The 22,073-nt window shown below is 39.3% G+C and overlaps 1 protein-coding gene across 1 annotated transcript in view; it reads right to left on the bottom strand.

The window, feature by feature from the left end:
- LOC150077726 (MFS-type transporter SLC18B1-like) overlaps positions 1-22,073 on the bottom strand; it is a 296,012-nt gene that overhangs the window by 199,813 nt on the left and 74,126 nt on the right. Inside the window, exon 5 of the mRNA XM_090385228.1 lies at positions 13,206-13,274. Within this exon, the coding sequence (XP_090241354.1) occupies positions 13,206-13,274 (69 nt within the window). The remainder of the gene's footprint in view (positions 1-13,205; positions 13,275-22,073) is intronic.

Consider the following 22,073-nt stretch of genomic DNA (forward strand, 5'->3'; position numbering starts at 1 on the left):
GACACTGTTCTTTGTGGACCAATGTTATTAGTGGAGTTCCTCAGGGTTCAGTGTTGGGCCACTGTTGTTTTGTATATTTATCAATGATATTGATGAAGTTATATCAGGCTTAATGTCTAAGTTTGCAGATGATAGAAAGGTTTCCAGGATTGTTAATGACAGTAATGACAGTATACTACTGCAACAAGATCTAGAAAATATGGGTAGATAGGCTGAGAAGTGGCAAATGAAGTTTAACATTGACAAATGCAAAGTACTGCATATGGGTAGAAGTAACCCCCACAGAAATGTACCAACTGTGTGGTACTACACTTAGATTGGTAGAAAATGAAAAAGACCTGGGAGTTATTGTGCACTATTAGATAAGTATTTGAGCAATGCAGACAGGCTGCCGGAGCAGGTCATGGGATATTGTCAATGATATACAGGAATTTTGCTAGTAGGGAAAGGGAGGTGATTATACCTTTGTATAAGGCAATGGTCAGGTCGCACCTTAAGTAGTCTATACAGGTCTGAAGGCCTCATTTTAGGAAGGATGTAAAGTTGCTTGAACATGTACAGAGAAGGGCAACAACATTGGTGAGTGGAACGAAGGGGTCCTCTTACCAAGAAAGGCTTAAGTTCTGAAAACTGCAGCAGCTGGAGACAGGCACATACGAGGTGATCTAACTGAGGTGTGTAAGGCTTCGAATGGATTGGGTATGCTGAATTCTGATAAGATTCTTCCGCTTGGTCAGATTACGAACTCGACGGGGGATAGATTGAAATTGAGGAAAGACAGTTGTAGAATAGATGTGTGGAAATTTGCCTTTAGCCAGCGGGTGGTTAATTGCTGGAACAAACTTCTATCTGTCACTGTGGAAATTGATAGCTTAAATAAATTCAAGGAGGAACTGGACAAAGTTTTAGAGGGAATGGATGTGTGAAATTTTTTTTTTTTTTTGCCTGATGCTACATAATGCTTGCTTTTTGCATCACATGCCTCCATTACTATTACTATGGCCTCAGACAGATTAGAGATTCATTTATATATACGAGGTTTCTGTATCAGATGATATGGAAGCGTATAAAGGAGGTTAGACAAGCTAATAAAAATTACAAGAAGTCTCTGGAAAAGAATGCAAAGAACAATAGCAAGACTTATGGATTTATATATGTGCTTATATTAAGTAGAAGAAAGGGGTTGAATCACATTGGGCCACTTGGATGTCAATGGGTTAACTGTTGATGACTCTGCTCAGGTTGTTGACTGAATAGGTATTTTGAATCTACATTTACACATGAGAAATTCTTTAGGGGAAGGGATGCCAGAAGTTTATCAAATTCTAATAGGCAGGTAAATGATTTTATGATGAAAGGAAAGTATGAGAGAACTGTTGAGGATAAACATAAAAAACGTACCCTGGATGTAAAGGAATCTATTTAATTATATTAAGGGAGGCAGCAAAGGAGGTAAGCAAACCCACAGCCATAATTACGAGAGCATCCTTGGATTCCGATGAGGTCCCTATGGACTTGAGATATACAAATGTATGAAGATAAATTTATATATTATTCATACTTTCATTCCCAATTCACAGAAAGGGATCAAAGGATGACATGAGTAATTACAGACCTCTTAGCTTACACTGTTCCAGGGAAAATAATGGAGTCGCTGGTAAAAGAAGTAATGCAGAACCATCTAGACAGGAATGCAGTTATACTGCAGTCACAGTATGGCTCTGTTAAAGTGCAGTCTTGTCTATGCAATCTGATAGGTCACTATGATAACGTGAGCAAGGAACTGTATGCAAAAAATAATTTTGTTATCATACACTTGAATTTCGGGAAGACTTTTGATACTGTTGCTACATAAAAGACTGTTGTACAAACTCAAGGAATGTGCCACTAAGGAAAGTTCTTCCCATGGATAAAGGGATGATTGAATGGAAGAAGACAGAGTAATTATCAATATGAACATTGTTCTTCGTGGACTAATAGTACTAGTAGTAGTAGTAGTGGCATGTGATGCAAGAAATCATGTGTATGAGCTTATGCAGCATCAGCCGAAAAAAAACAAATCACACCATTCCCTCCAAATGCCTGTCCAGTTCCTCCTTAAGTTTATTCAACTTATCAACTTCCACAACAACAGATGGAAGTTTGTTCCAGCAATTAACCACCCGCTGGCTAAACGCAAACTTCCGCACATCTATTCTACATCTGTCTTTCCTCAATTTGAATTTATGCCCCCTTAGGTTCGTAATCTGAACAAGTGGAAGGATCCCATCAGAATTCGGTGTGCTCAACCCATTCAAGGCCTTATACACCTCAATCAGATCACCACGCAGGTGCCCTAATCTCCAGATGCCGCAATTTGCAGGACTTAAGCCTCTCTTGGTAAGAGGAGCCCTTCATTCACCCTCACCAATCTTGTTGCCCTTCTCTGTACACGCTCAAGTAAATCTATATCCTTGCTAAAATGAGGCCTCGAGACCTGTACGCAGTACTCGAGGCGTGGCCTGACCTTTATTCAACCTATCAAAGAGGTATTGCTCAAAACATCAAAGGCAGATATTGTGGGGGATTTCAGAGACGTGGTGTCACACAGATATAAGGAATGCAGAACTGGAATTTGGGGGGAGTACAATGTCTACAGAAAGGATAGACAGGGTAGGAAGTGAAGAGGGGTTATGCTATTAGTTAAGAAATACATAAAATCCAAGGAAGTGAAGCCAGTCGACATTGCTGGACAGTGCAATGTCGAGTCAGTTTGGTGTGACATAAGCATTGGGAGATCAAAATTGAGAGTAGGAGTGTGCTATAGGCCTAATGACTCTGATGAGTATAATAAGAAACTGTACGGGGAAATAGAGGGGGCCAGTAAATCAGAGAGTCTTATAATGGGGGATTTTAATTTCCCAGATATTGACTGGAATTTGGGGGCTGGTCACTCACACACTAGCAAGGCTTTTGTTGATTTATTGGATGAATGTTTTCTACATCAGCATGTTTGGGAGGCAATTAGAGGGAGTAATACTCTTGATTTGATTATCAGTAGTGATTCTTCATGAATTAAGAATATGCAGGTAAATGAACCACTAGGTGGCAGTGATCACAGTGTGCTGAAGTGGGATTTACTCAAAGAGGTAACTACCATTAGGGGTAAAGTGAAGGATTATTTCTTTCGTAAATGCGATTACGATGGACTGAGACAGTATTTAAATTCTATACAGTGGGACCAACTGATGATGTTACCAACAGCAAATTCAAAATGGGAAGCATTCAAAGAACTTATCTTGGAAGCTACTAGGCTTTACATACCAACTAAGAAATATTGTTCAAGCTTTAGGCCTAAGTGGATGTCAAATGAACTAATGAGACATATGGCAGAGAAGAAAAATGCATGGGATACATACAAATTAACACGTGACACAGAAGCCTATGATAGATACAAGCTGATCTGTAACCAAGTTACAAAGGAGGTTAGGCAGGCGAAGGCAGATTACGAGAAATCTTTGGCAAGGGATGCAAAGAAAAACAGCAAAGAGTTCTTTACTTATGTAAACTCTAGAAGGAAGGGGATGAATCAGATTGGTCCACTTGATATCGATGAGTCAACTGTTGATGATCCTGCTCAGGTAGCTAACAAACTGAATGAATATTTTGCATCGACATTCACACATGAGGAGTTATTCAGCGAGAGGAATGCCAGAGGTGTATTCAACTCTGGCAGTAAGCTAGAGAATCTTGTAATAACTGAGAGTAAAGTGGAGGAGAAATTGTTGAAGATAAATAAGAGAAAGGCACCTGAGGTGGATGGGATCTATCTAGTTATATTAAAGGAGGCAGCAAAGGAAGAAAGCAAACCCTTAGCCATAATTATGAGAGCTTCCTTGGACTCAGGGGAGGTACCCATAGATTGGAGATGTGCAAATGTAACCCCAATTCAAAAAGGAGGATCAAAGGCTGACTCAAGTAATTATAGACCTGTGAGCTTAACTACTGTTCCAGGAAAATTAATCGAGGCACTGCACGATCATCTAAACAAGACTTCAGTTATAGCTAGGACACAGCATGGTTTTGTTAAGGGGAAGTCTTGCCGGACCAATTTGATTGGATACTATGATGCAGTCACAAAAGAGCTGGATGCAGGGAATAACTTTGATATTATATATTTTGTCTTAGAAAGGCTTTTGATACTGTTGCACATGGAAGACTGTTGCACAAATTGGAGCAGTGTGGCACTGGAGGCAAATTGCTACTATGGATAAAGGAGTGGTTGATGGGGAGAAGACAGAGAGTGGTAATCAATGGAAACTGCTCATCGTGAACTAATGTTATTAGTGGAGTCTCTCAGGATTCAGTGTTGGGTCCATTATTGTTTTATGTATTTATAAATAATATTGATGATGGTATATCAAGCTTAAAGTGCAAGTTTGCAGACAATACGAAGGCTGGCAGCGTTCTTAAGGACACTACTGACGCTATGCTGCTGCAAAAGGATCTAGAAAGGTTGAGCAGATGGGCTGAGAGGTGTTTAACATTGACAAATGTAAAGTAATACATATGGGAAACAGCAACCTCACAGCACCGTATCAACTCTGTGGTACTACGCTGACAGTGTTAGAGAATGAAAAGGACTTGGGCATGATTGTGTAGGTAGATATGAAGTTCTCTCAGCAGTGCAGACGGGCTGCAAGAGTAGCTCATGGTGTCTTCTCAATGATATACAGGAATTTTTCTAGCAGGAATAAGGTAGTGATTATTCCCTTGTATAAGGCAATAGTCAGGCCACACCTTGAGTACTGTATACAGGTCTGGAGGTCTCATTTCAAAAAGGATGTAGAGCTGCTGGAACGAGTACAGAGAAGGGCAACAAGATTAGTGAATGGAACAAGGGTTGCTCTTACAAAGAAAGGCTTAAGTTTTGCAAATTACAGTGTCTGGAGACTAGGCACCGGTGAGGTGATCTGATAGAGGTGTATAAAGCCATGAATGGTTTGAGCTTGCTCAATGCTGATTGGATTCTTCCTCTCGCTCAGAATAATCACCTGAGAGGGCATAAATTCAAATTGAGGTGTTTGTTTGTTATTTGGTTTTTAGGAGCATTAGCAACTAAGGCCATATTGCTACGGGATATGCGGTGGTCATTCCCTGACATTTCCGCATCCTCCGCATTTGGTGGTGACGGGCTCAAACCCCGGTCTAATCAAGAAGCGTGTGCTACGCACTGCTGCTCCTTCCCACCTGGCTACGGAGGCGCCTCAATTTGAGGAAAGACAGATATAGGACAGATGTGCGGAAATTTACCTTTAGCCAGCGGGTAGTTGGTTGGTGAAACAGACTTCCCTCCCTCGTTGTGGAAGTTGACAGCCTAAATAAATTTAAGGCTCAGCTGGACAGGTGTTTTGAACGAACGGAGGAGTGAAATGGGAGTGTTTTTTTTTTTTTTTTTTTTTTTTTTGGCTAATGGTGCATAAGCTTGCTTTCTTGCATCACATGCCTCTACTAATGCTAATTTGCCTTTAGCCAGCAGGTAGTTGGTTGGCGGAACAGACTTCCATCCTTTGTTGTGGAAGTTGATAGCCTAAATAAATTTAAGGCTGAGCTGGACAGGTATTTCGATCGAACGGAGGAGTGAAATGGGAGTGTTTTTTTTTTTTTTTTGGCTAATGCTGCATAAGCTTGATTTCTTGCATCACATGCCTCTACTAATGCTAATGCTAATGCTAATTTACTTGTAGAGATAAAGAAGTTGTAATCCCACTGCATAAGGCAATTGTAAGATGACAATTTTCTTACTAGTTTGATGAAGCGCCTCCATAGCCCGGTGGAAAGGAGCAGCAGTTCATAGCACATGCTTCTTGATTAGACCGGGGTTCAAGCCCATCACCACCAAATACGGAGGATGCGGAAAAGTCAGGGAATGACCACTGCATAATCGCCGAGCAATATGGCCTTAGTTGCTAATGCTCCTAAAAACCAAATAACAATAACAAACTAGTTTCATGAAAATGGTTTTCTTGAAATGGTCCTTTCGCTGATCTCACCAGGTTTGATGCTTGGTGAGCGCAGCGATAAAGTATTAATGAGGAAAAACTTTGAATATGTAGGCTACAGGTTAACAGGAGAGACTGCTTCTACAGAGATGGGATACACTTAATAGAAAGGATGCAAGAATATTTGCTGATGCTATCGAGGCAGAGTTAGGTTGGTCTGAAAACTGCTAGCTTGCGGATACACGGACTAATACATAGATTAGCAGTAGATGCTGGCAGAGGTGAAAGTGATACTTGCCCTGCTTCTATTGAAATGCAATTGAGAAGCAGCCTGGAAAGCAAGGCAATGGAGATTTACAGGACTGCTGAGAGTCATAGTGGAACAAGTAAATACATGGATTGTGTTAGGGTAACTAAGAGCAGAAACAGGTGCATGTATACTTGTGTGTACACCAATGCTAGGAGTATAGTTAATAAATTTAATGAGCTTGAAATACTAGTCAAGACATCAAAGGCTGATATTGTTGGGATTTCAGAGACATAGTGTCACACAGACATAAGCAGTGCAGAATTGGAATTTGGGGAGTACAATGTGTACAGAAAGGATAGACAGGAACGAAGGGAAGAGGGGTTATACTGTTAGTTATGAAACACAAAATCTAAGGAAGTGCATCCAACTGATGTTGGTGGACAATGCAACGTTGAGTCTGTTTGGTGTGACATAAGCACTGGGAAAGGAAAAATGAGAGTAGGTGTGTGTTATAGCCCTAATGTATCTGATGAGTATAATGAGAAATTGTGCAGAGAAATAGAGTGGGCCAGTAAATTAGGGTCTTATAAGGGGGTTTATAATTTCCCAGAGATTGACTGGAATTTGTGGGTTGGTCACTCACACACTATCAAGACATTAGTGGATTTATTGGATGATTGTTTTCTACAGCAGCATGTTCGGGAGGCAACTAGAGGGAGTAATACTCTTGATCTGATTATCAGTAGTGATTCTTCATGCATTAAGAATCTGCAGGTAAAGGAACCACTAGGTGGCAATGATCACAGTATGCTGAAGTGGGATTTACACAAAGAGTAACTACCATCAGGGGTAAAGGGAAGGGTTTTTGCTTTCGTAAAGGTGACTACGGTGGTCTGGGACAGTATTTAAATTCTATACAGTGGGGCCAACTGATGATGTTACCAACAGCAAATTCAAAATGAGGAGCATTCAAAGAAATAATCTTGGAAGCTACTAGGCTTTTCATACCAACTAAGAAATATCATTCAAGATTTAGGCCTAAATGGATGTCATATGAACTAATCAGACATGTGGCAGAGAAGAAAAATACATGGTATATATATAAATTAACAGTTGACACAACAGTCTATAATAGATATAAGCTGGTCTGTAACCACGTCACAATGGAGGTTAGGTAGGCAAAGGCAGATTACGAGAAATCTTTGGCAAAGGATGAAAAGAAAAACAACACAGAGTTCTTTACTTATGTAAACTCTAGAAGGAAGGGGATGAATCAGATTGGTCCACTTGATATCGATGGTTCAACTGTTGATGATCCTACTCAGGTAACTAACAAACTAAATGAATATTTTGCATCTACATTCACACATGAGGAGTTATTCAGGGAGGTGATTGCCAGAGGCGTATTAAACTCTGGCAGTAAAATAGATAATCTTATAATAACAGAGAGTAAAGTGGAGGAGAATTTTTGAAGATAAACATAAGAAAGGCACCCGGGTTGGATGGAATCTATCCAGTTATATTAAAGGAGGCAGCAAAGGAAGTAAGCAAACCCTTAGCCATAATGATGACAGCTTCCTTGGACTCAGGGGAAATACCCGTGGAGTGGATTTGTGCAAATTTCACCACAAAGGAGGATTAAAGGAAGACACAGGTAATTACAGATCTGTTAGTTTAAGTTCTGCTCCAGGGAAATTAATGGAGGAACTGGTTAAAGAAGCACTGCAGGATCATCTAGACAAGACTTCAGTTATAGCTCGGACACAGCATGGGTTTGTTAAGGGAAAGTCTTGTCTGACCAATTTGATTGGATACTATGATGCAGTCCCAAAGAAACTGGATGCAAAGAATAATTTTGATATCATATATCTGGATCTTAGAAAGGCTTTTGATACTGTTGCACTTGGAAGACTGCAGCACAAATTGGAGCAGTGTGGCATTGGAGGCAAATTGCTGCTATGGATTAAGGGATGGTTGAGTGGGAGAAGACAAAGAGTGGTAATCAATGGACACTGCTCTTCATGGACTAATGTTATTAGTGGAGTCCCTCGGGGTTCAGTGTTGGGTCCATTGTTGTTTTCTGTATTTATAAATGATATTGATGATTGTATATCAAGCATAATGTCCAAGTTTTCAGATGATACGAAGGTCAGCAGGGTTGTTAATGATACTAATGACAGTAAGCTGCTGCAACAGGATCTAGAAAAGTTGAGTAGATGGGCTGAGAGATGACAACTGAAGTTTAACACTGATAAATGTAAAGTACTGCATATGGGCAGCAGTTACCCCAGAGTAACGTATCAACAGTGTGGTACTACCCTGACAGAGGTAGAGAGTGAAAAGGACCTTAGTGGTAATTGTGCAGGCAAATATGAAGTTTTTATTATTATTATTATTATTAATAGCCATATGGTGCAAGGAAGCCTGAGGCTTATGCTGCACCAGGAAAAAAAAAATTCCCGAGTTACTCTGAGAGAGAGAGAGAGAGAGAGAGAGAGAGAGAGAGAGTCAAAAGTAGAAGGGAATCACCAAGAAAGAGAAGAGAAGAATGATGATATCCAGCTCAGGATCCTGGGTATGCCAAGCCCATACTCACCAGATGTGAGCCCCCGGGGTGATCTGAAGTTTTCTGAGCAGTGTATACGGCCTGCAAGAGTAGCTCATGGTGTCTTGTCAATGATATACAGGAATCTTTCTAACAGGGATATGAAGGTAATTATCACCTTGTATAAGGCAATGGTCAGGCCAAAACTTGAGTACTCTATAGAGGTCTGGAGGCCACATTTTAAGAAGGATGTAGAGCTGTTGGAAAGAGTACAGAGAAGGGCAACAAGATTACTGAATGGAACAAAGGGTTGCTCTTAAGAAGAAAGGCTTAAATTTTTGCAAATTACAGAGCCTGGTGACTAGGCACCTGCGAGGTGATCCGAATGAGGTGTATAAAGCCTAGAATGGTTTGAGCATACTCAATGCTGATTGGTTCTTCCTCTTGCTCAGAATAATCACCTGAGAGGGCATACATTCAAATTGAGGAAAAACAGTTGTAGGATAGATGTGCAGAAGTTTGTCTTTCACCAGTGGGTGGTTGATTGCTGGAACAAACTTCCATCTGTTGTTGTAGAAGTTGATAGCTTAAACAGATTCAAGGTAGAACTAGACAAACATTTGGAACGGGTGGATGAGTGAAATGAGAAGGGGGTGTGGTTTTTTTTTTTTGGCTAATACTATATAAGCTTGCTTTCTTACATCATGTGCCCTTGCTAAAGCTAATGCTACAGAGTTTGGTAACTAGATACCTTAGAGGAGACTTAATTGAAGTGCATAAATGACGAAGGTGATGAAATTTTCATTTATAAATGATTCCAGAATTAGAGGTCATAAATTAAATAAATTAAAGTTATTGGGGGGGGGTGGAGAGTTGAATGAATTGCAGAAATTTTCTTTTAGCCAAGAAAGTTGTTAATTACTGGAATAAGCTGCCTCCTTGGATATTTGAAGCTGACAGCTGGATATATACTTACATGAGGAGGGTGTGAAACAGGTAGATAATTTAATTTCTAATTTGTTCTAATTTGATTAATTTGTCCCACAAGCGCATCGCGCAAAATGGAAATGTGTTAATCGAATATACAGTTGAATAAATAATTGAATATATAATAATCAATAGGAAAAATTATAATTGGTTCGTGACCTTCAAGGAATGTCCATAAAGAATTTTAAAAATACCTTTTAAATAACTTTTTAATTGTATGCCATATAAAAGATAATAAAAATAATTATAGAATTAAATGTTTATTGCATAAAATGCATAATAAAGAAACTATTTTTGCTATGGAAATATTTGAACACAGTTGTTTGAACAGTTTTAGCTTTCTCTTTTTTCATCATACAATTTCCAATAGCCGACGAGATTCTCTAGGCCCTGGTGAAATAACATGCTTCTTTCGATGTTAGGATCAACATCCATTACCTTTTGTTTAAGGTTATCTCCTTTGCGGTAACATTTTCATCTGGCTCACACTCTTTTTCTTCAGCTTCTTTGTATGCACACTGTTCCTCTATTTGAAGGAGTCATTGTCACAGCTGTTCTGAATGCGAATTAGGTGACTCTCGAATGTTAGCCATATCCAAGCTTTTAAAACCAAGGTCATTACTAATATTAGTTATGTCTTCAATAACTTTTATAACTGCATCTTTTAAATCAATAAAATCGTTTGTGCAATAGGGTAAAAGATGCTTCCAAACTGCTCTCATATTTCTGGCTGTAACTTCTTCCCATGTTGCATGAATGTTTTCAATGGCCACTCGTATGTTATATTTTTTCAAAAATTCTGGTACAGAAATTGCATTGTCTCCTGTTGTAGCTTCAAGTGCCTGTGCAAATGAGCACTTGAAGAGTGCCCATACGAGATAGCAAGCCTTGAAAGTTGCAAAAGTCCCTTGGTCCATATGTTGCAATAACAAAGTCGTATTCGCCGGTAAAAAAAAACAACTTTCACATTTTCATTTACGTCACCAAGTGCAGAAGGATGTCCAGGTGCATTATCTAAAAACAACAGAGCTTTAAAAGTAAGATTATTTTTCTTTCAATAGGCTTCAACTGTTGGACAGAAATAAGACGTTGTTGTTGCTGTTGTTGTTAGTTTTACGGCACAACAGAAATAAGACATAAACCAGTCTTCAATTAGGGCTTTGGTCATCCATGCTTTTTTATTTGAATGCAAAATGACTGGAAGGGTTCAATGACTCTGTACTTTTAAAGCCCTGGGATTTTGTGTATGGCACACAAGCATAGGCTTCAATTTAAAATCACCTTCAGCGTTACCTCCTAATAAAAGCATTAGTCGATCTTTTGAGACTTTATACCCAGGTTGTGATGCTTCATTTGCTGCCAAATATGTAAGTTTTAGTTTTCCTCTGTTCCCAGAATAGGCCCATTTTGTCTACATTAAATATTTGCCGATTGTCGTAATCACCATCCTGAATGATTTTTTGCAATTCTGCAGGAAATTTGGCTGCAGCATTTTCATCAGCACTAGCAGCTTCCCTTGTTTCTTTAACATTATGCAGTCCTGCTAGATTTTTGAAATGTTTGAACCACCCTTAACTAGCAACAAATGTATTGGTCTTCCCTTGATATTTTGTTTCTTTGAGCATAGTAAAAATGGTAATAGCTTTGCTCTGAATATTGTCCTTAGATAATGGAATTCTTTTTTGATTGCAATCTTCTATCCAAATGGATAAAAGACTTTCCATTTCAATCATTACTGAAGTTCTGTTTCTGATATTTTGCAAAACAAAAGAAGTTGATGAAACTTTATCTTTCTCTTTATATTCGTCCTTACAGCTCAAGATAGTACTCACTGTATCCTAGATCTCTTATGATTTTTGCATAGTTTGCACCACTTTCATGTTTTTTAATAACTTCAAGTTTTTCGGCCAAAGTAATAACTTTTCATTTTTTTTTATTGCAATCACATTGTTTTTTACTATTTATTTTATCCATAATTAACAGAGGTAGAAAATTAGAATTTTTCAATGCGTCTGCACATGATTTTATTAGCAGGAGACAAACAAGTAACACGTTTGCTTCCAACAGTTGATGGAACACACTGAGGTGGGCAGCGGGCAAACGCTTGTTTATTGGCTGTCAGACGCTTTGCGTGCAATTCGAATCTTTTTCAACTATCAGATAAAAAAGATCACATTAACCGGAAATTTGCATCATGTAAAGTAAAAAGTGGTATAATTTTTTCAAATCACTATAACTGAAAATGCGTTAATCAAACTCACGTTATGAAAGGCCTGGCTATATTATTTTTTGGAATGTACACCAAAAGCCTCAGGCTTCCTTACGCCATATGGCTAATACTAATACAGATCTCATATACTATTTTCCATGGCTCTACTAATATCATTTAAAACTGTATATCATTATCAGATGATTCCTATTAGCAAACATATGCTGAATGATAAATAATGTGTTTTGTTTAAGTGGGCAGTCAAGTAGGGCACAGAAGTATAACTTACATTTAAATACATAACTGCTATAATACAATGGTTATGTACTGCTGTACTTAACCTGCCATAATGCATTGAAATATAAATATATCTTTAACCCTTGGAATCAGGTTATGCTTGGACTATACACCCCTATACACAACTATACACCCCTGCAATACTGCAGTATTGCAGGGGTGTATAGTTCAAAAAAAAATTTAATTAAATCATATGCTTTTCTGTGTAGAATTTTAATCACAGGGAGATCACTGCTTCCACTGAGGGCCAATTTTTGTACAATAAACTTAGGCTTACATTCAACTTAGAGACAAATAATGTTATCCATGGTCCTAAGTTGCTAATATCTCAGCTCTCACTCTTCTCTACAAGCAAAAGTCAAAAGCAGAAAAGACACAAATTTTATTTAATTTTAACTATTGTATTGAAATGTACCCCTGCAATCCAGTAGTATGTATTGCATATGCAGCCAATTTCTAGGGTTTGAAGGAAGACATAATGGTGGTTATCTGTATAAATAGAAATTTTATTTCCATATACTGCTTGACTATTTGTTTAGACAAAACAGAATAAAGTTTTGTGTAAGTAAATGGCCAAGTTCTTTGTATGTTTGCAAATAGAAACCACCCACCAACTGATAAGAAGCCACGAGCAGCTTCCAAACAGCTGTCCTAGTAGTGTCTCACATTTTTAAATGTACAGTGTATTAATCATCTCTAGTGATGTTAGACAATTTACAAAGGTATTAAAAACTTAGTCTGAACTGTAGATAACAGTATTTGTAAGTTGAACACAAGTCCAAGCTTTACATTGGATACTTGCTCTTGATCTTCAGTGGAAGTAAAGATCTCTCCATCATCAAAATCGAATGTGGAAAAGCATATGAATTTTATTTCGAAATCCTATCATTTCATGCATTTTTCTGAATTTTTCAAGTAGAAAGACATGATACTTACAGAGTACAATGCTCCACCAATGGCTGGACCCAGGCTCATACCAATTCCAATGAAAGTTTCTGTTAAACCCTATAACAATGTTACAATAAATATTAGGCATTCATTGGGTAAAAATTTCAGAATATCACAATAATAGTGTAAAAAACTCAGAAAACTATTACTTTTATAAAAATCTTCATTTTAAATGTATCCATGGCCTTATACTACAAATATGAAAGTGATATTAATACTGCTATTGAAATAGCAAAATGATGTATGAAAGCAAAGCACATATAACATCTTCCGAAAAAAATAACATTAATAGCACTTATTAATAACATTTGTTAAAGAGGTTCTGTTTGTCTGCATTTTTTTAGTGTTTTTTCTTTATTAATTTGGGTACTAATTTACTAATTCCAAATATGACTTTGGAATTCGTCAATTAGTTTTGCATAGCTTTATTGGTTTGTTCTAAAATGAAAGAAAAGTAAGTATAGCATTAGCATTATTAGTAGAGACATGTGATGCAAGAAAGCAAGCTTATGAAGCATCAGCCAAAAAAAAAAAAAAAAAAAACACTCCCATTTCACCCCTCCATTTGTTCGAAATACCTGTCCAGCTCAGCCTTAAATTTATTTAGCCTATCAACTTCTACAACAAGGGATGGAAGTCTGTTCCACCAACCAACTGCCGGCTGGCTAAAGGCAAATTTCCGCACATCTATCCTACATCTGTCTTTCCTAAATTTGAATTATGCCTTCTCAGGTGATTATTCTGAGCAATAGGAAAAATCCCATCGGCATTGAGCATGCTCAAATCATTCAAGGCTTTATACACCTCTATCAGATCACCTCACTGGTGCCTAGTCCCCAGACACTGTAATTTGCAAAACTTAAGCCTTTCTTCATAAGAGTAACCTTTTGTTCCATTCACTAATCTTGTTGCCCTTCTCTGTACTCGTTCCAACAAATCTACTTCCTTCTTGAAATGAGGCCTCCAGACCTGTATACAGTACTCTAGGTGTGGCCTGACCATTGCCTTATACAAGGGAATAATCACCTCCTTATTCCTGCTAGAAAAATTCCTGTATATCATTAACAAGACACCATGAGCTACTCTTGCAGCCCGTCTGCACTGCTCAGAGAACTTCATATCTGCCTGCACAATTACCCCGAGGTCCATTTCATTCTCTACCACTGTCAGTGTAGTACCACAGAATTGATATGTTGCTCTGGTGTTACTGTTTCCCATATGTAGTACTTTACATTTGTCAATGTTAAACGTCAATTGCCACCTCTCAGCCCATCTGCTCAACCATTCCAGATCCTGTTGCAGCAGCACAGCATCAGTAGTGTCCTTAACAGCCTTGCCAACCTTTGTATCATCTGCAAACTTGGACATTAAGCCTGATATACCATCATCAATATCATTTATAAATACAGAAAACAATAATGGACCCAACACCGAACCCTGAGGGACTCCACTAATAACATTAGCCCACGATGAGCAGTGTCCATTGATTACCACTCTCTGTCTTCTCCCCCTCAACCATCCCTTTATCCATAGCAGCAATTTGCCTCCAGTGCCACACTGCTCCAATTTGTGCAACAGTCTTCCATGTGCAACAGTATCAAAAGCCTTTCTAAGACCAAATATATAATATCAAAGTTATTCCCTGCATCCAGTTCTTTTGTGACTACATCATAGTATCCAATCAAATTGGTCAAGCAAGACTTTCTCTAAACAAAACCATGCTGTGTCCCAGCTATAACTGAAGTCTTGTCTAGATGATCCTGCAGTGCTTCTTTAACCAGTGCCTCCATTAATTTTCCTGGAACAGAAGTTAAGCTCACAAGTCTATAATTACTTGTGTCAGCCTTTGATCCTCCTTTGTGAATTGTGGTCACATTTGCACATCTCCAGTCTATGGGTACCTCCCCTGAGTCCAAAGAAGCTCTCATAATTATGGCTAAGGGTTTGCTTACTTCCTTTGTTGCCTCCTTTAATATAACTGGATAGATCCCACCCACCTCAGGTGCCTTTTTTATGTTTATCCTGAACAATTTCTTCTCCGCTTTCCTCTCAGTTATTACAAAATCATCTACCTCACTGCCAGAGTTTACTTCACCTCTGGCATTCCCCTTCCTGAATAACTCCTCATGTGTGAATGTAGATGCAAAATACTCATTTAGTTTGTTAGCTACCTGAGCAGGATCCTCAACTGTTGAACCATCAATATCCAGTGGACCAATCTGATTCATCCCTTTCCTTGTAGAGTTTACATAGGTAAAGAACACTTTTCTGTTTTTCTTTGCATCCTTTCCAAGGATTTCTCATAACCTGCCTTTGCCTGCCTAATCTCCTTTGTGACTTGATTACAGACCAGCTAATATCTATCATAGGCTTCCATGTCACCCATTAATTTATATGTATCCCATGCATTTTTCTTCTCTGCCATATGTCTCATTAGTTCATTTGACATCCATTTAGGCCTAAACCTTGAACAATATTTCTTAGTTGGTATGTAAAGCCTAGTAGATTCCAAGATTAATTCTTTGAATACTTCCCATTTTGAATTTGCTGTTGGTAACATCATCAGTTGGTCCCACTGTATAGAATTTAAATACTGTCTCAGACCATCGTAGTCGCCTTTACAAAAGCAAAAACCCTTCCCTCTTACCCTTGATGGTAGTTACCGCTTTGAGTAAATCCCACTTCAGCACACTGTGATCACTGTCACCTAGTGGGTCCTTTATGCAGATTCTTAATGCATGAAGAATCACTACTGATAATCAGATCAAGAGTATTGCTCCCTCTTGTTGCCTCACGAACATGCTGATGTAGAAAACAATCATCCAATAAATCCACAAAAGCCTTGCTACTGTGCGAGTGACCAACCCACAAATTCCAGTCAATATCTGGGAAATTAAAATCCCCCATTATAAGACTCTCTGATTTACTGGCCCACTCTATTTCCCTGTACAGTTTCGCATTAGCATTAGCATTAGTAGAGGCATTTGATGCAAGAAAGTAAGCTTATGCAGCATCAGCCAAAAAAAAAAAATAAAACCCACTTCCACTTCACCCCTCTGTTCGTTCAAAATACCTGTCCAGCTGAGCCTTAAACTTATTTAGGCTATCAACCTCCACCACAAGGGATGGAAGTCTGTTCCACCAACCAACCACCCGCTGGCTAAAGGCAAATTTCCGCACGTCTATCCTACATCTGTCTTTCCTCAATTTGAATTTATGCCCTCTCAGGTGATTTTTCTGAGCTAGAGGAAGAATCCCATCAGCATTGAGCATGCTTAAACCATTCAAGGATTTATACACCTCTATCAGATCACCTCGCTGGTGCCTAGTCTCCAGACACTGTAATTTGCAAAACTTAAGCCTTTCTTTGTAAGAGCACCCCTTTGTTCCATACACTAATCTTGTTGCCCTTCTCTGTACTCGTTCCAGCAGCTCTACATCCTTCTTGAAATGAGGCCTCCAGACCTGTATACAGTACTCTAGGTGTGGCCTGACCATCGCCTTATACAATGGAATAATCACCTCCTTATCCCTGCTGGAAAAATTCCTGTATATCATTGACAATACTCCATGAGCTACTCTTGCAGCCCGTCTGCACTGCTCAGAGAACTTCATATCTGCCTGCACAACCACCCCCAAGTCCCTTTCATTCTCTACCACTGTCAGTGTAGTACCACAGAGTTGATACATTGCTCTGGGGTTGCTGTTTCCCATGTGTAGTACTTTACATTTGTCAATGTTAAACTTCATTTGCCACATCTCAGCCCATCTGCTCAACCTTTCCAGATCCTGTTGCAGCAGCATAGTGTCAGTAGTGTCCTTGACAACCCTGCCAACCTTTGTATCGTCTGCAAACTTGGACATTAAGCCCGATATACCATCATCAATATCATTTATAAATACAGAAAACAATAATGGACCCAACACTGAGCCCTGAGGGACTCCACTAATAACATCAATCCACGATGAGCAGTGTCCATTGATTACCACTCTCTGTCTTCTCCCCCTCAACCACCCCTTTATCCATAGCAGCAATTTGCCTCCAATGTCACACTGCTCCAATTTGTGTAGCAGTCTTCCATGTGCAACAGTATCAAAAGCCTTTCTAAGATCCAAGTATATAATATCAAAGTTATTCCCTGCATCCAGTTCTTTTGTGACTGCATCATAGTATCCAATCAAGTTGGTCAGGCAAGACTTCCCCTTAACAAAACCATGCTGTGTCTGAGCTATAACTGAAGTCTTGTCTAAATGATCCTGCAGTGCTTCTTTAACCAGTGCCTCCATTACTTTTCCTGGAACAGAAGTTAGGCTCACAGGTTTATAATTACTTGTGTCAGCCTTTGATCCTCCTTTGTGAATTGGGGTCACATTTGCACATTTGCAGTCTATGGGTACCTCCCCTGAGTCCAAGGAAGCTCTCATAATTATGGCTAGGGGTTTGCTTACTTCCTTTGCTGCCTCCTTTAATATAACTGGATAGATCCCATCCACCCCGGGTGCCTTTCTTGTGTTTATCTTCAACAGTTTCTCCTCCACTTTACTCCCAGTTATTTCAAGATTCTGTGGCTTACTGCTAGAGTTGAATACACCTCTGGCATTCCCCTCGCTGAATAACTCCTCATGTGTGAATGTCGATGCAAAATATTCATTTAGTTTGTTAGCTACCTGAGCAGGATCATCAACACTTGACCCATCAATATCAAGTGGACCAATCTGATTCATCCCCTTCCTTCTAGAGTTTACATAAGTAAAGAACTCTTTGCTGTTTTTCTTTGCATCCCTTGCCAAGGATTTCTCGTAATCTGCCTTCACCTGCCTAACCTCCTTTGTAACTTGGTTGCATATCAACTTGTATCTATCATAGGCTTCTGTGTCATGTGTTAATTTGTATGTATCCCATGCATTTTTCTTCTCTGCCATATGCCTCATTAGTTCATCTGTCATCCATTTTGGCCTAAACCTTGAACAATATTTCTTAGTTGGTATGTAAAGCCTAGTAGCTTCCAAGATAAGTTCTTTGAATGCTTCCCATTTTGAATTTGCTGTTGGTAACATCATCAGTTGGTCCCACTGTATAGAATTTAAATACTGTCTCAGTCCATCGTAGTCGCCTTTACGGAAGCAATATCCCTTCCCTTTACCCCTAATGGTAGTTACCTCTTTGAGTAAATCCCACTACAGCACACTGTGATCACTGCCACCCAGTGGCTCATTTATCTGCAGATTCCCAATGCATGAGGAATCACTGCTGATAATCAAATCAAGAGTATTACTCCCTCTAGTTGCCTCCCGAACATGCTCATGCAGAAAACAATCATCCAATAAATCCACAAAAGCCCTGCTAGTGTGTGAGTAACCAGCCCCCAAATTCCAGTCAATATCTGGGAAATTAAAATCTCCCATTATAAGACTCTCTGATTTACTGGCCCACTCTATTTCCCTGTACAGTTCCTTATTATACTCATCAGAGTCATTAGGCCTATAGCACACTCCTACTCTCAATTTTGATCTCCCAATGCTTATGTCACACCAAACTGACTCCACACTGCACTGTCCAGCAATGTCGACTGGCTTCACTTCCTTGGTTTTTATGTGTTTCTTAACTAATAGCATAACCCCTCCCCCCTTCCTATCCTGTCTATCCTTTCTGTAGACGTTGTACTCCCCAAATTGCAGTTCTGCATCCCTTATATCTGTGTGACACCACGTCTCTGATATCCCAACAATATCTGCCTTCGATGTTTTCAGCAATACCTCAAATTCATCAAATTTATTTACTAAACTCCTAGCATTGGTGTACACGCAAGTATACCTGCACCTGTTTCTATTCTTAGCTACCCTAACACAACCCATGTGTTTACTTGTACTGCAATGGCTCCCAGCAGTCTCTGAAATACCATGCATCTTGTTTTTCAGGCTTCTGCTCATTCTAATAGAAGCAGTGCAAGAATCTCTTTCACCTCTGCCAGTGGCTACTGTCAATCTATTGGTCTTTGTCTCCCCCCAAGCTAGCAGTTTTCCGACCCACCTAACACTGCCTTGATAGCATCAGCAAATATTCTTGCACCCTTTCTATTTAAGTGTGTCCCATCCCTGTAGAAGCAATCTCTCCTGTTAACAAGTACAGTCCAGGCTGAAAAAAATTCTACCCCTTGAGCCTTGCACAATCTTTCCAGGGCCGAATTGATCGACAAGGCTCTCATCATATACTCCCTCCTATCGTGTCTGGGCAGAATTGCAGACACTTTCAAATTCAACCCTAATTCTCGGCTTTTGTTCAACAGTGACCTGTACTTGTTAAGTAATTCTGCCGGTCTCCTACTCTTAATATCATTAGTGCCAACGTGTACAACTATATCACCTTTTGTGCCCTTAAAAGATGATATTCGCTCTACAACGTCATCAACCTTTGCCCCTGGCAGACATACCCTGGTCCTGTTCCACCTATCTTTTTTACAAAGCATGTTCCCCGTTTCCCTGACAATAGAGTCACCAACAACTACTAGTTCCTTCGGGACCAGCGCATTCTGCCTTAGGGGTTGTCTCTGTGTCCCGCGATGCCCAAGTGCAAGCTCTGGCGTTGATGTGGGCAGCTGAGAGCTTGATGGGCCCCTCAATTTAGTTTCTTCGAGGGCATCCACCCTGTCCTTCAAGCTCTCATATAGGCCCATAAGAACGCCGAGTTGTTGCCTGATATCGATACACTCCTTGCATCGCGCACACACAAAGACATCCCCCTTGGCAGTATCATGTCCCGTACCCGATTGCTCTGCAAACATCAAGCAAACAGTGCATTTTATAAGGCTGTGAGTCAGAGGACAACTGCCCCCCCCTCAGTTCTGCTCTGAGCCACAGCACTTCCATTAGCTTGAGCCTTTTGCTTTGCTGCTCTGGTCTGAGTCATGATTCTATTAATTTATTAATTAATTATGTTATGTTATTAATTATATTACGTTTGTAATCTAAGTCATTATATGTATTTATTTAAACGTACAATTTAACTGCTAACGAAGTTCAACTAACGCTATCTAGTACGGTATATAACCTACGGTATATCTAGTACGGTATCACAATGGCGGGAAGTTACTAACGGTAGCGGTAGTTACGAACACGTGGAAACCCTTACCGATACTTTTACAAGGCCGAGTAAAGAATAAATACACCAAATTAATCAAAAAATCACAAAATAATGTTATACTACTAAATTTAAATCAAAAGTTTTAGAAAAACAATAATTTCAAATCAATAAATAAGAAAAATCCACTTAGCGGCTTTGAACACGACCATCACTAGTAGCCTCGTCTCATCAGAGTCATTAGGCCTATAGCACACTCCTACTCTCAATTTTGATCTCCCAGTGCTTATGTCACACCAAACTGACTCGACACTGCACTGTCCAGCAATGTTGACTGGCTTCACTTCCTTGGATTTTATATGTTTCTTAACTAATAGCATAACCCCTCCTCCCTTCCTATCCTGTCTATCCTTTCTGTAGACGTTGTACTCCCCAAATTCCAGTTCTGTATTCCTTATATCTGTGTGACACCATGTCTCTGATATCCCAACGATATCTGCCTTTGATGCTTTGAGCAATACCTCAAATTCTTCAAATTTATATACCAAACTCCTAGCATTGGTGTACACGCAAGTATACATGCACCTGTTCCTATTCTTAGCTACCCTAACACAACCCATGTGTTTACTTGTACCACAATGACTCCCAGCAGTCTCTGAAATATCCTGCGTCTTGTTTTCTAGGCTGCTGCTCATTCCAATAGATATAATAGAGTAATCGAGTATATCAAATTTATTAAACTTTTATACAGATTAGGGTATAAATTAGAGTAGTAAACAACAACCTGAAAATGATAATAATCAGGACATATTGCTGCAATAAGATCTGGAAAAATTAGGGAAATGGGCTAAAAAGTGGCAACCGAAGTTTAATGTTGATAAATTCAGGGGACAGCATATAGGTATCAGTGATCCCAGATTTATGGGTATCAGTAATTTCCAGGTTGGTCTATGCTACCATACCAAAGGTAGTAGAGAATAAAAAGGACCTGGGAATAATTACGTAGTCAGACATGAAGTTTTCTGAACAATGCAGACAAGCTGCTAGGATAAATCACAAGGTTTTTCAATGATATACAGGAATTTTTCCAGCAGGTAAAAGAAAGAAATCATTCCTCTGTATAAGGAAATCTTGAGTATTGCATATAGGTCTGGAAGCTTCATTTTAGAAAGCATATGGATCTGTTGGAATGAGCACAGAAATAATTAACGGGATCAGTGTGGGGAACAAAAGAATATTCTTTCCAAGATTTCACCTAAGATTACAAACTTCAGTTCAGAAACTGGTATCTAGAAACTAGGCATTTGCAACAAGAACTGACTGAGATGTTTATGGCTCTGAATGGATTGCATAAGCTAAATGCTAAGCAAGCTAGGCAAGCATGGTTGCAAGACAGATGTGTGGAAATTTGCTTTCAACTAGAGGATAGCTGATTGTTGGGACAAACTTCCATCTGGTGTCAAGAAAATGTGTAGCTTGAAATTATTAGAGGGGATGGAGAGGTGATGTGGGAAGTTTTTTTTCAGTGATGCTGTATAAGCTTGCTTACTTTTATCATTTACCAATACCTCAATCAAATCCCTCCCACCCCGACAATAATATCCAAACTTTTCAGTTTACAGAAGTAGTCTTTTCCTGTAAGAATATCCCTTTGCATCCAGAACTAGCATAGGCATTGAAGCAAATAGACTCACCAGCCTGGCTGCCTTTCCCAGTTCGGGGACTGAGATTCCTATTTCAGGTCTTTTTCACAATGTCCATGTCAGCGGCAGATGACA

Source organism: Mastigoproctus giganteus, chromosome 11 (genome assembly GCF_048544385.1).
Source record: "Mastigoproctus giganteus isolate SK-2022 chromosome 11, ASM4854438v1, whole genome shotgun sequence".
NCBI lineage: Eukaryota > Metazoa > Arthropoda > Arachnida > Uropygi > Thelyphonidae > Mastigoproctus > Mastigoproctus giganteus.